Raw genomic sequence first — 15,428 nt, 5'->3', positions numbered from 1 at the left:
ATGGGCTTCTTTCTGGTACAGAGTGCACCTTGAATATTGCGCGCCATGAACAGGAGGCCCTTTAGGTGCCGTATAAATACCCAATTATCAGAAAGCAATCAACAAATTGGAGGGAATTAGAGAAGAGCAACAAAAATGACTAGAAGGCTGGAGGGATTGATTTACGAGGGAAGAGTAAAATATCTAAATTGGTTTGGCTTCACGAAAGGAAAAATAACAGGTAGAAATGTGACACGTCTACAAGCATTTGAATGCAAATAATGAAGAGGGAGACTGATTGCTTAGAAGAGTTCTGGGGGATATAACTAGAAGAAGAGGGATGAAATTAAGCAAAGGGAAACTTTAGAAATTTTTGTTGATACTAATTGAAAAGTGAGATCTATTAGACAATAGAGTCTAATAGATTCTGAAAGGAAGTAGTGGAAGGCCTTATCTCAAAAATACACATCAGTCCACAGACATTAACAAGAAATAGTTTTCAATTACTTGGACAAGTGACAGCATGTACCTTTGTGAAACAATATGCCACGTTATGCCTTGGTGTTTCCAGGGTTGGCTCAGGATGGTTTATACCCTGGACAAACGCAACCTGAACAAGCTGGTGTCAGTCCCTTATCAGGTATGAGACTCTCCCAACTTGTGGAAAGACCTACACAATATTTGTGCAGGTGTTCCATTCATCCAAGTCTTCCCAACCATCACTATAATGACAGATGTGTCTCTGGCAGGTTGGGAAGTGCATTTAGGGATCCATACCATTCAGGGCACAGTTACATATTAACCTCCTGGAGGTGAAGGCAGTAAGGAATGCCTGTATCAACTTCCTGCCATTAGTCAGCAACAGATCCACAAAAATCATGACAATGTAGCCTGCATGTTCTATATCAGCTGGCAGGGGGAATGAGATACTCTTCTCTTTGTGCTGAAGCAATGAGGCTATGGAACTGGTATATAGCCAACCACATCCTAATTTCAGCAGCCTACTTCCTGGGCATACAAAACATGTAGGCCAATGACCTCAGCAGGCACTTCTTCCAGGACTATGAATCGGAGTTGGACTCCCGGATTCTCAATCACATTTTTGTGAGTTGGGGCATTCCAAAAGTGCATCTCTTTGCCACAATTACGAACAGGAAGCACAAACTATTTTGCTTGAAAGGGGGTTTGGGCCCTCACTCACTGGGAGATGCTTTCCTCATTTGTGGATGAGAGGCCTTCTGTATGCATTTCTTCCAATGGCCCTGAGATTGAAAGTTGTAAACAAGATCAAGCAGGACAAAGCCAAGATCATAGTAATAGTTCAAACGTGACCCAGACAACCCTGGTACTCTTCCTGGTTTGTCCAGCTATGAGTCTTTCATCCATTTCCAACCTTCCCCCCCAAGATAACAGTAGACTCTGTCCCAACCTGGGAATTCTTCGCCTCCAGGCTTGGTTAATGGATTGTTCACAGGAATAGAGATTTCCTGTTCTGCAGAGGTATAGCAGATATTAAATAGTAGGAAAAGATCTATGCATCATACTTACTTGCAGAAATGGAAAAGATTTCACCACTGGTGTGATCAGTGACATCTATTGTCCGTTCATTCTTCGCTTTCTGCAGCCTTTGAATATCTGCTGGAATTAGTCAGAATTATCTATGAGTTCTGTCAGGGTTCGCTTGGTGGCTCTCCGTCTTTCATTCCCCAATTGAGGGATTCTCAGTGTTTGCTCATTCACCATGACAAAATTCATTATGGGATTGAGGAATCTTTATCCTTACGTTAGAGAACCCACTCCTAAATGGGATTTAAATTTCATACTCAAATGTCTTATGAAATCCCCTTTCAAATCTATTCTCTTCTTCACCTATCCATGAAAATGGCTTTCTTGGTGGCCATCACTTCTGCTTGAAGAGTTGGGAAAATGGGGTCTTTATTAGTGGATCCTCTCTTTATAGTGTCCTTGAAAGGTAGTCTCATCACATTCACATCCTAAACTTCTACCTAAGGTATTGTTTGAATTTCATATCAATCAAGTCATCCATCTCCCAGTTTTCTTCCTGAAACCACACCAGAGCAGGGAGGATGCTGCCTTCCATACCCTAGGCATCAGGGGGTGTTGGCCTTTTATTTGAACAGAACCAGATCATTTAAAAAGTCTCCAAGATGTGTCAATAGCTGGCAGGTCCAAATGTCCACAGTCTCCATCTAGAAACTTGCCAGATGGATTTCTGGGTGTATTATTTCTTCCTATGAATATGCCTGTTTATCTCTTCTTAGAGTATTAGCCCATTCCATGAGGTATCTCTCTCTACCTCTCTGACATGGTTCCCATTGTTGAGATCTTCAAGGCTGCAATTTGGTCTTCAGTACATACATTTTCCAAGTACCACACAGTGGTTCATTCTTCCAGATCAAATGCTGTCTTTGGGAATGCAGTCTTCTCTTCAGTATTGGACTCAACTCTGAAGCTCCCTCCTCCTGTTGAGGATACTGCTCTGAAGTCAGTTGAAGTGGGGGCACTTCTCAAAGGAGGAGAGGTTACTCACCCTGTGCAATAATTGGAGTTCTTCAAGATGAGTGTTCCTCCATTTGGTATTGGAGTTTTCTCTACAGGACTCTTTGAGGGCAGTTTGCCCGTACAGCCCTATATGTCCTTGGTGCAGAACACCAGCGTGTGTAGTGCACATGCGCAGGCCAAACGGCCACTGCGACCAAAAAATCTCCGATCAAAGGTGCATGGGGCATAAGCCTATTTGAAGTGGAGCACCCATCTCAAACTCCACCTACTGCACAAGGTGAGTACCTCTCCTTCACCATGACTAAGCAGTTCTCAGAGAGTGGGCAAGTGTATGTTCCCAAATTTAAACATATTTTCTTTTGATGAAGCCATAATTTGAAAAGCTCTAATACTAATCTACAGCAAAAACCAAAGGTTTTGAATACTTGTTCTGAAAATTATCAAAAATTCTAACAGTAGATTCTTATTTCCTCCATATACTTTTGCTTAAGTAGGCATCTGCCTTAAAGTAAGATACGTTTTTGTATATGTTTCCTTAGCAAGATGGTCTCTTCCAGTTCCATTTTTTGTTTGTAATCAATTGCTGTCTGGGTTCCAGAAATGCAAAGACATTACAGTGAAGCTGGTGGCAGCTGTCAAAATTGCTGTCTTTGACCTTCTGATGCAAGTTTAGTAACTAATCTGGAGAATAATGAACCGCAATTAATGAAACCTGCTCTCGTATTCAAGTGTGTTTCTCAGACAGCACATAAAATAATTGAAAGAACTTCCTGCTCTCTAATTAGTTAGATTGAATTAATTTGGCATAATAGGATTCTTCGTGTAACTAGCAGATCAGCTTCCGATGAAGCTGTTTATATACCTAAAAGATTGGCTGCTGATGAAGCTGTTTATGTACTTTTAAGTTAGAAAATACACATTCTCTCTGACTAATCTGGTGCCTTTAAATTAATTGCCAGTATTTCGTAAATAAAAAGCAGCTATATTCTTTAACCATTTGTGATTATTTAACTCGTTCTGTACTTTCCATTGTTCGTTTTTAAAACAAGTTAGTGATGCCACATGCAGAATTTGTTTTTTTTCCATTCTTATTGTTGATGGGGAGAACTAATTATTTTAAATTCCACGTGTGGAGGAGGAAAGGGTGGGGATTGAATCTTTCTAGTTTCTAGCTATATATTTGCTTAATTATATTAGGTGCATGTAGTTGAAGCTTTATTTCTTTATTAGCATATTGTTGATTCCATAGTCTGAGCAAGACAGATTTATTCTTCACATTGTGACCATTTTGGTCTCTCTGAACTGCTCATGTAGTGGCATTTTAAGATATCTCTGTGTGTTGGTATTTACAATGTACATATCAAAGTGCAGTCCATACCTTTTCAGAGTCATTGCAATGGCAAAAGCGACTCCTCAGGCCGGTGTGAACTTATTCAACTGTTTTAAAATATTTCTGAAGATTCATTTTTTCTCTCTCCAGATACTAATATGAGGGGAGCCATAGAAGTATCTGAGTGCCTAGGTGAATAGATTTTGTTAGCATGTTGCTGAAATGAAATGTATTTTTGTGTCACAGCTCCCTTACAGAAGAATCTCTTGTCTGAGTTTCTGTATTCTAATGTCATAATTCATTGCTGTCTGGTTGCGTTCCAGAAATGCAGCGATATGGCACAGGAGAAGAGGGCAGCTAACAAAATTGTTGTCTTTGACCTTCTGACACAGGTTTAGTAACTAATGTAGAAAATAATGAAACCCACCCAGATAAGCAAACGGCTTTCTTTGGCATACATACAATTATTTATGTAGTGCCATAGATGTGCATGATGCTTAGCATGATTGAAAGGACTTCTGTCCCCTAATCAAATATAAATAATTTGGGATCATAGAATCCTTTTTTTAAACATATGTCTAAAAGGCTTTTTTAAAGGTTTGAATAATCATTTGTGTGCTTTAATCAGCATGGCTCAACAGATCCTTCATGGCCAACTGAGCTAATATGCATCTAATTCTTGTTGACTGAGTTGTTAAGGCTTCATTTTCTTGCCAAATTCAGCTTCCCATATAATCCTTTTAAATACAGTTGTAATGAGAATGATTATGTAAAGCTAATTTTTAAAGCAAACTAGTGAAACTCAGAAAATCTGAAATTTTTAAAAATCTTGTTACAAATTAACCTTTTAATCTTTCTGCTTGGAATTAGGAATGAAATAAATTAACTGAACAAGAAACAATATATATTTAATTTTGCACTAAATACAATGTGTGTGTAGCTCATGAATGTAAATCTTAGGTTCTCAAACTGACAAATTTACATTTAATGAAATTATTATTGGAAGTTATACCCAAGTAAAGAATTTTTCAGCAGCTTTTTTGAAATGGCTGTGTGACTGTAGTGCTGTCAGACTGACAATCCTTGCAGCTGAAGTCCATCCCCATCTTCAGAGAAGGAGCAGCATAGGCAACAGCAGTGGAAACTCCCTGATTACTGCCCTGCTAGTGTGCTTTAACCACGACCTCAAGGGACAACTTCTAAATTGGAGGGTAATTCTAGGATCCCTGGCCCAATCAGTCCTTGCCCTCTCTTCTGATACAGTGAATGGGCAAACAAGTGCCTATTATGGTGGAGGTTTTTGTGATATGATCACCTGCCTGCTGGGATCTGGTATTCTCAGTCCAACTCATTTCACGTAGGTCTACAAACCTTGCAGAATCAAGCCCCAGATTAATAGTAAGATCTGGAGCACTCCAGCAAAGCATATAAGTATGTGTTTAACAGGTCTACTTGTGTGCTTAACTTTAACTTCAGTGGGATTAATCACATGCTTAAAACTAAGCATTTTAGGATTTAATCCAGTGACCTAGAGTTGAAAAGCTCTGTTTTTCATTACCAGTCCCCCAAGCCATCTTATCTCCTTTCAAGCAACTTTTTAAAGAAGTGACTTAATATTTCTTTTTATCACTGTAAATCTCTTAATTTTTAGAATTCATATGATTTTTGAACTAGAGAACTATTTAACAGGACATGTGTAGTAGACTTTTCTAGGTCACAATATAGTGATTGGCTACACGGTTGTGAAGTCTCCAAATGTCCTACACAATTATTTATATTTTTAACATGAATAACTCTTTCTGTATAAAATCTAAAACAAATTGTGTTTAGGAACTCGTACTGGGAAGCTATTACCAAACTGGGTTCTTTGACATTCTCTTTCGGTCAAGGTTTGTCAATTCATTGTAGATCATATGCCAGAAATTATCTCTATGGGAGGCCTGAATGAATAGACCAAGGACCATATTCTGCCTCTCAGATGTATGTGCAGCCACTGTTTACTTTAGTGGGAACTCTTCTCAAGCATTTGAATACAGAATGTGGCTCTGGATGCAGAGACCTATATTTCATCCAGTGCATGTCTTCTCATAAACACAAGTTGTTATAACAAATTGCATTAATACTTATAATTTCCCCCCAACTAACTTGACTACAGTTCATAACAAATATTTGTTTTAATACCTTTACTACCCAATGAGAGTAAAAAGTATCTTACCAATCCGTTTCCTATCAACAGCAAAGTTGGTTAAGTGCCACTTTTGATAATTGCTTTTTTGCTCCATACTTTTTTTTAAAGTTGTCTGGCAAAGGTATCTTAAGAGTTTTTGTGTATGTCATACTTTCAGGAGGAGAATGGTATTTTACAGTTGATGAGGAATGATAAAACTGTTGTATTCTTTTGTTGTTTGATATCAACAGGGCTTTTAAATTTTATGGATTTACATGCTGTAAAGACTGAAGGTTTTTGATAAAATACAGGAAAGTGTGGGGTTTTCTATTTTTTTGAAGGCCGGGTGAATAATGCTAAAAAGAAAAAGAAAAAGAGTACTTGTGGCACCTTAGAAACTAACAGATTTATTTGAGCATAAGCTTTTGTGAGCTACAGCTCACTTCATCGGATGCATTCAGTGGAAAATACAGTGGGGAGATTTATATACACAGAGAACATGAAACAATGGGTGTTACCATACAGACTGTAATGAGAGTGATCAGGTAAGGTGAGCTATTACCAGCAGGAGAGCGGTGGGGGGGGGAGAACACATTTTGTAGTGATAATCAAGGTGGGCCGTTTCCAGCAGTTGACAAGAACTTGTGAGAGACATTGTGGCGGGGGGAGAGATAAACATGGGGAAATAGTTTTACTTTGTGTAATGACCCTTCCACTCCCAGTCTTTATTCAAGCCTAAGTTAACTGTATCCAGTTTGCAAATTAATTTCAATTCAGCAGTCTCTCCTTGGAGTCTGTTTTTGAAGTTTTTTTGTTGAAGAATTGCCAATTTTAGGTCTGTAATCGAGTGACCAAAGAGATGAAGTGTTCTCCGACTGGTTTTTGAATGTTATAATTCTTGACATCTGATTTTTGTCCATTTATTCTTTTACGTAGAGACTGTCCAGTTTGGCCATTGTACATGGCAGAGGGGCATTGCTGGCACATGATGGCATATATCACATTGGTAGATGTGCAGGTGAACGAGCCTCTGATAGTGTGGCTGATGTGATTAGGCCCTATGATGGTGTCCCTTGAATAGATATGTGGACACCGTTGGCAACGGGCTTTGTTGCAAGGATAGGTTCCTGGTTTAGTGTGTGGTGTATGGTTGCTGGTGAGTATTTGCTTCAAGTTGGGGGGCTGTCTGTAAGCAAGGACTGGCCTGTCTCCCAAGATCCGTGAGAGTGATGGGTCATCCTTCAGGATAGGTTGTAGATCCTTGATGATGCGTTGGAGAGGTTTTAGTTGGGGGCTGAAGGTGATGGCTGTTATTGTCTTTGTTGGTCCTGTCCTGTAGTAGGTGACTTCTGGGTATTCTTCTGGCTCTGTCAATCTGTTTCTTCACTTCCGCAGATGGGTATTGTAGTTGTAAGAATGCTTGATAGAGATCTTGTAGGTGTTTGTCTCTGTCTGAGGGGTTGGAGCAAATGCGGTTGTATCGTAGAGCTTGGCTGTAGACAATGGATCATGTGGTATGGTCTGGATGAAAGCTGGAGGCATGGAGGTAGGCATAGCAGTCACTAGGTTTCCGGTTTAGGGTGGTGTTTATGTGACCATCGCTTATTAGCACCGTAGTGTCCAGGAAGTGGATCTCTTGTGCGGACTGGTCCAGGCTGAGGTTGATGGTGGGATGGAAATTGTTGAAATCCTGCTGGAATTCCTCAAGGGCTTCTTTTCCATGGGTCCAGAGGATGAAGATGTCATCAATGTAGCGCAAGTAGAGTAGGGGCATTAGGGGACGAGAGCTGAGGAAGCGTTGTTCTAAGTCAGCCATAAAAATGTTGGCATACTGTGGGGCCATGTGTGTACCCATAGCAGTGCCACTGATTTGAAGGTATACATTGTCCCCAAATGTGAAATAGTTATGGGTAAGGATAAAGTCACAAAGTTCAGCCACCAGGTTTGCCGTGACATTATCGGGGATACTGTTCATGACGGCTTGTCGTCCATCTTTGTGTGGAATGTTGGTGTAGAGGGCTTCTACATCCATAGTGGCCAGGATGGTGTTTTCAGGAAGATCACCGATGGATTGTAGTTTCCTCAGGAAGTCAATGGTGTCTCGAAGATAGCTGGGAGTGCTGGTAGCGTAGGGCCTGAGGAGGGAGTCTACATAGCCAGACAATCCTGCTGTCAGGGTGCCAATGCCTGAGATGATGGGGTGTCCAGGATTTCCAGGTTTATGGATCTTGAGTGGCAGATAGAATACCCCTGGTCAGGGTTCCAGGGGTGTGTCTGTGCAGATTTGTTCTTGTGCTTTGATGGGTTCCCCAGACTTGGCTTCCCCTCAGAGAGGTTCAGATGCAAACAGTCTCCAGCAGAGGGAGGAGCAGTTGCCATTAAAGCCAGGGAGGGGCTACCTGGCCTCACACCAATCAGAACAGACCAGGCCCTGCTGCTGTAGAGGAGACCAAGCTTGTTTTGGGGGTGGAGAAGGTTAGGTGCCCTGCTGGGCTCTGCCGGATTGGGTCCTCCTTGGTGAGGCTCAGATGCCTTCGTGGGATTTACTCCTTGGCCTTTTAGTTCCAGGGATCAAGTTGGTGGGTGGAGAGGTGATACTCTCCTAAATGCCACCTTATTTATGACACCAAAATGAGCCATTGCTCACCATAAAAGGTGCAGATCTTATGCATAATTTAAAGATAGTCCCTTTCCTTTTTAATGTGCTTTGATCAGAAGTGAAATACTTAACAATGACAACAATTAAATAATCATTACTTCATAGAGATGAATGGGAGTAGTTCACACTTCTTCGAGTGATGATCCCTATTGTATTCCACTGAGGGTTTACACATTGCACCATGCGTTCAGAGCTGGAGATTTTTCAAGTAGCAGTGTCCATTAGTCCGCACATGTGCCCTTGCTTTGCCTCATGGTTTCATCCAAGGTGAGAAAGGGCGGGGTGGACCAACCATGTCACCAGTTCCTTCTAATCGACGCATGGTCCGGGTCAGAACTATCAATGTTCTCTTGTGCGTGATGCACCTTTTAAAGAGAGTTTAGTTGTATATAGTTTTACTAGTGCTATGCTGTTTTACTGTTTTAGTAGTTATTTGGAGTAGAATTAGGACTTTGGGGGATCTGTTTCCGGGTAAACACACACACGGTTACTGGACTATGCCAAAGACCCTAGGCTTTAAAATCTGTGCCTCCTGCCCGTGTTCTTCTTTGGTCAGCCATAAACATCAATGCTGCTTAGGCTGCTTTGGAGAAGCCCACATTTCATCCAGGTGAAGTATCTGCCAATCCTTCCCGAGCCATACCTGAGATGGGCAGGCTCTCCACCTCAAGAAGCATCTCATGGAAGTCGCCATAAGACCTCATTTGGACCCAGGCTGGGAACTCCCCCATACATCACCTGATACAGCCAGGATTAACGCTGCTGGCTCTGGAGACTGAGTCTGGCTCTGTCAGTGCCAACGCTATGGACCCCATATCGGGGCCTAGTCTGGAGGTAAGGAAGCAGGCACGTAAACATGGCAGTAAGTCTTCCTCCAAACCAAAGAAATGGGATGCTTCTTCCGCAAGCACCAGCCATGGGGAAGCAGCGCACTCCAAGATGCATAAATACGACAAGAATCTGCGCAAACCAGCAGATCTGTCAGCACCAGGTACCGAGCCCAACACACCGTGAATGTGGGCCCCCCTTAAGGTATGGGATCCGCCCACTCCAGGAAAGTCCACCACTCTGGTGCCAGTTCCCACTGTAGAAAGAGTACCATTAATGCCAGGGAAATCGGGAAGGGCTCCAGAGCCCCAGGAAATGCTGTGGTAGAGCCAAGATCTCCATGCCTTCTGCTACCATCCACCTCTAGAGAGGCCAGATCTCCCACCCAGGACATGCCGCAGTCAAGACACCCTTCACCACATCCTCCAATGGTCTACATCAGGGGTGGGCAAACTTTTTGGCCCGAGGGCCACATCTGGGTATGGAAATTGTAAGGCGGGACATGAATGCTCAAGAAAGTGGGGGCTGAGGTCAGAAATGAGGAATTCAGAGTGCAGGAAGGGGCTCCAGGCTGGGGCAAGGGGGTGGGGTTGGGTATAAGGGGTGGGGGGTGCAGGAGGGAGCTCCAGTCTGGGACTGAGGGGTTCTGAGGGTGGGAGGAAGGATCAGGGCTGGGGTTGTGGGTTGAGGCACATGAGGGGGGTCAGGGTGCAGGCTCTGGGCAGTGCTTACCTCAAGGAGCTCCTGGAAGCAGCGGCATGTCCCCCCCCCCCCCCGGCTCCTACACGGAGGCACAGCCAGGCAGCTGTGCACGCTGCACCGTCCCTGCAGCTCCCATTGCCCTTGGCTCCAAGCCAATGGGAGCTGCAGGGGTGGCGCTTGGGGCAGGGGCAGCATGCGGAGCCCCCTGGCTGCCCCTACATGTAGGAGCAGGAGCGGGGATATGCCACTGCTTCTGGGAGCTGCACAGAGCCATGGCATGAGCAGAGCAGGGCAAACCACCAACCCCTCTCCCTGGCTGGAGCACCAGAGCAGGGCAAGCCCTGGACCTCACTCCCCGGCAGGTGCTCAAGGTCCAGATTAAAACATCTGATGGGTCGGATGCAGCCCCCCAGGCCGTAGTTTGCCGACCCCTGGTCTACATGCTTCCACTGGCTTCAGCAGTACTGCCGATGGAACCAGTGTCTGAATTTTTGTACTCAGGGGATTCAGATGAAGCGCAGGGGCTACCCATCCCTTACTGCCACTATGAGTACCCGAAGAAGTGGTCTACACTGTGGCAATATCCTCCTCTCCAACCACAGAGGAGCCACTGATTTCCTATGCCCTGGGGCCTGACGCAGCACCCTCCGGATCTGTCATGCTGGCCTCTTTTCTGGACTCTGGCCCCAATACCCACCCTCGGAACTCACCTGTTCCATGAGGGAGACTTCTGTCTCCCTGTCTAGAGTGCCTTCAAGTAGACACTCCGAGCCAATCATGGAAGAGGAACCACTGAGTCTGGTTCCAGCAGCACAGCTGGAGCAGGACTGTTTTTTGTCCTCCGCACCAGATGTTGCAGACACTTTCGCTTCCCTCTCACCCCAGATGACTTTCAGCAATTCCAAGATCTCCTGCGGAGGGTGGTGGGTGAACTTCACATACCCCTGGAGGAGGTACAAGACACACAACATCAACTCCTGTGCATCCTTCACTCATCGGTACTGGGTTGCTCTGCCAGTCAATAATGCCATCCTCCAACCAGCTCAAATAGTTTGGCATACTCCGGCCACATGCACACCTACCCCCAAGGGGGCAGAAAAGAAATACTATGTACCAACTAAGGGGTCTGAGTTTCTTTTTTCACTCCCTACCCCAGTTCCCTTGTGGTACAGGGTGCGACAGATCGGTCCAAACAGCAGCACCCACGCTTCACTCCAGCTGATTGGACCTTCTGGAATACAAAGTCTTCTCCTCAGCTTGCCTCCAGTTCAGGATTTTGAATTATCAAGCATTGCTTGCCAAATACAACTTCCCGAACTACAGCAAACTGGAGGACTTTGCTGAAAAACTGCCACAACAAGATCGGGTCCAGTTCCCTCCTTCAAGGACCACTCTGACAACAGCATCCTCACCCTAAAGGTAAACTCCTTTCTACAAAGAGGGGAGATAGAGCGGGTTCCTCCGGATTATCAAGGAATGGGGTTCTATTCAACTTACTTCCTAATACCAAAAAGAAGGGTGGATAGAAAGCAATCCTGGATCTCCGTTGTCTCAATCGCTTCATCCGCAAATCCAAGTTTCATATGGTCACCTTAGCAGCCATCATTCTGTCATCAGAAGAAGGCATGTGCTTTACGGCTTTCGATATGCGGAACACCTATTTTCACATAGACGTTCATCTGACCCACAGATGGTTCCTGAGGTTCACAGTAGGCCCTTAGCATTTTCAGTATAGGGTCCTGCCATTTGGACTCACCATTCACCAAAGTTTTCACTGTTATGATGACCCACCTGAGGCATTATGGGATCTTTGTATTCCCATGTCTCGACAACTAGCTCATAGCAGTACAATCCAGAGACGAAACCCAGATCTCGACCTCCATGTTGCTCAGACTCTGATCCTCCCTTGGAGTCAGCATAAATGTCGAACAAAGTCCCTGGACTTTAGGGGCCTCCATCAACTCAGTCACAGCACAAACTTACCTACCAAGGGACAGATTCTAGACTCTGCAGGAACTCTTTGCCTGCATAGCCAACAGTCCTTCTGTCCCAGCCAGGATTTGCCTATCGGTCCTTGACCACATGGCCTCATGCACATGCCTCACCACCTTCACCTTCGCTGCCTCCAGATGTGGCTTCAGAGGGTTTACTCACCCATGCTATATGCCATGAACCTTATGCTGACTGTTTCCCCCCGAGGTACTCGTCCCTCCAGTGGTGGATGGACCCACGACAAGTCTGTGTGGGAATTCCCTTTCTCCCATCCTCCCCGGACAGAATGATCATCACTGACTCGTCCCTGGAACGGTGGAAGAGCGCACATAGGAAACCACATGGCAGTTGAACATGGACCCCACAGGAATCCAGGATGCACATCAACATTCTGGACCTCCCAGCTCTAAGGAAGGTGTTCCAAGCATTTCTCCCTTCCAGCTGTTCTCATTATATTCTCATCATGTAGGACAATGCTACTGGGGCATTTAGAGCACTGGATGAGGTACGGGCCACCCAATACCCCAAGAGAACCTGCTTCAATACAGAAATAAAATCCCCTCTGACTACGAACCTCTAGTTGTCACCTACCACCCCACCCTGGAACCCATATCATCAAACAACTATAACCCACACTCAGTGGGGACCCCATCCTGAAATAAATCTTTCCTGCGCCTCTTCTGGCCTTCAAACGACCCCCCAACCTCTCCAAGCTCATCATCAGAAGCAAGCTCCCCACAGACCAGGATACACCAAGTCAAAGCAGCACCAGACCCTGACAGAACAACAGATGCAAAACCTGCAGACTTATTTCCACTGCTACAATGACCAACACCCCCTACAATACATGTTTCAAGATCCATGGATCCTGCACTGCACGTGGTGTACCTCATCCAGTGCACTAAATGTCCCCAATAGCAGCTATGTGGGGGAAAACAAACAATCACTATGTTCTCAAATGAACTCACAGGAAAATAAGAAAAACACCACATCACCTATAGGTGAACGCTTTTCACAAAGTGATTTCTCTGTATCTGACCCTATGAGTCCTGTGCAACACTTTCAAAAGATGAGCCTGGGAGCTTCAATTCATTACTCTGCTGGACAGTACAAATCATGGACTGAACAGAGATACTGGATTTATGGCTTATTACAACAATATGTAACCCATTAACAACCCCCCTCAACTGGCTCCTCCCACCCTCCTTTCCTTCCTATGACTGGAGGGATGTTAACAGGCTACTTCACCTTGAATGGACCCTTGAAATATGTGTTAACTACTTGTGCTAAACAATCTGTTCAAATCTCATATTTAGCAGTGACATTTTGTTAGTTTCCCAGACCTGAAGGAGAGCTCTGTGTAAGCTCAAAAGCTTGTCTCTCTCTCTCTCTCCCCCCAACAGAAGTTGGTCCAATAAAAGATATAACCTCACCCACTTTGCACATATTTTTCAGTTTAGCATCCTGCATGTTGTAAGCTGTGGTGCCTCTTTTCAAAAGGAACTGCTGGGTATGTAGTTTCTTACGGACTGAGATAGAGCACACGGTGTTGAAAATCTTGTAAGACTCATGTTGTAGACGGGGAGAACATTTTGGCAGGGGAGTAGGTAGGTTGAAATCTCTATTGAATTTCAGTCGCTTCTAATAGCAAATCTGTCTGCTTGTTCAGTGATGTCAGCTGAAGTAGCATAGGCAACTCCTCTTCCTTTTACTTCCTACCTTGAGATGTTCAATGGTCAGTCTGGCAGAGAAACAGCTGTTTAGTGGCCAAACCACAAAAATCTTTTTTATTTACACTTTAAAACCTTGCCCTGTGTAGTTCTCGCTGCTGCATGTGTGTGGAAATGCAGGGACGTTCTCATTACCTGGGTTAAGACAACATTCGTTTGTCCCCTCATGGTATAGTGTGGGTCTGCAGAGTCCAATTTAAAAAAAACAAAAACAAAGCTCAGTTTGTCTGTCACTAAAGACTATTTGTTATTCCAGAATTTTAAATACATATTTCAAAGGTTTCCTCTTTAGTTAAACCAGTTCAGCAATATTTAATCCTTTAAGTGAATAATGCTGGGTTTTTTTTCACCCCTGCAGCCTGTCCCACGAATTATGGTTCAGTCTGCCAGCATTGATGCCAATGCTACAAAGTTAAAACAGGTAGGCACGCTTCATGGTCCACAATATCCTATGGCTGGAAACCAATGGAAACAGCAGCAGTGCTGTATGCAAAGGCTACTGCTGGCATCGTTACTTCACACCTCTTCCATTTTTATTGTTGCTTCACTTAGATAATTAACTGTAATGTAGGTTGGAATGGTTTTTTATATCCCGCTAAATTCTCTTCTTATATTGCTTGTTACACTTTTATATTTGAAAGCCTTGCTAATCATATAGGGTGACCAGATCGCAAGAGAGAAATATCAGGACACATTGGGCGAGCGGTGTTGGGGGGAGAGACAGACACAGGTGCCCAGCCCCGACCGGAGCCAGAGGCACACTGGTCCGCCTGGCCCTGTGCTACCAGCATGCCCCTTCCTGTTGGGGGTGGGCCCGTGCTGCGCCACACAGCTCCCTTGCCTGGTGCCCCTTGGATCCACTATGCCCAGAGCCCTCCTACAACCCTTCCACCACAAATGCACAGTGCTGTGCACACACACACACCGCCCAGCTGCCCAGCACCCCACACAGAACCCCCCACTCACTAGTTTCCCAATGCACACATTCCCCTCCCTTCCTTCCTCCCTCCCAGTGCCCTTCCCCACAGCCCCACCACCACAACTACACAATGCCCCACATAGACCCCCAATGCCCTGACACACACAGATCTCTCCCACTGCCTGGCACCCCAAAACACACAAACTTCCCCCACTGCCCAGTGCCCTCCACACCCTCACAGCCCAGCACCCCCCACACACTTCCCAGACACTCCCCATCATACCCTCCCAGGTGGGGAGTCCTGGCGGTGCTTACCTGGGGCGGCTCCCGTCCCCGGAAGCATCTGGCAGGTCCCTCTTGCTCTTAGGGTCAGGGGGAGGGGGGGCACAGAGGGCTCTCTGCCCACTCCCGGCACCTGCGAACGCCGCCCCTGCAGCACACGGCGCTCCTGCTGGCAGGCGGGCACCGGGAGCTGCCCCAAGAAGCGGTGAGCAGCGGCGGCGCAGCTGCGATGCCACGGCTGCGGTCCAGAGGGTCCCGATATCGGGACAAAGGGCGTCCCGACCAATGGAAGGTCAGGACGTGGGACAAGTCCCCTA

At 45.2% G+C, this 15,428-nt stretch overlaps 1 protein-coding gene across 3 annotated transcripts in view; it reads left to right on the top strand.

Moving 5' to 3' along the window:
* Positions 1 to 15,428, top strand: part of KIF13B (kinesin family member 13B) — a 211,656-nt gene that overhangs the window by 182,843 nt on the left and 13,385 nt on the right. For 2 of the 3 annotated variants that reach the window (XM_037893848.2, XM_037893850.2), the window contains one exon: positions 14,269 to 14,331. The exons of the other annotated variant lie outside the window; for it this stretch is intronic. In XM_037893848.2, coding sequence (XP_037749776.1) covers positions 14,269 to 14,331 — 63 coding nt within the window. The remainder of the gene's footprint in view (positions 1 to 14,268; positions 14,332 to 15,428) is intronic. 3 annotated transcript variants of the gene reach the window in all.

This window comes from Chelonia mydas, chromosome 3 (assembly GCF_015237465.2).
Source record: "Chelonia mydas isolate rCheMyd1 chromosome 3, rCheMyd1.pri.v2, whole genome shotgun sequence".
In the NCBI taxonomy this organism is placed as follows: Eukaryota; Metazoa; Chordata; order Testudines; family Cheloniidae; genus Chelonia; species Chelonia mydas.
The sequence above is the reverse complement of the archived record's forward strand: the minus strand, read 5'-3'. Positions and strand labels throughout refer to the sequence as shown.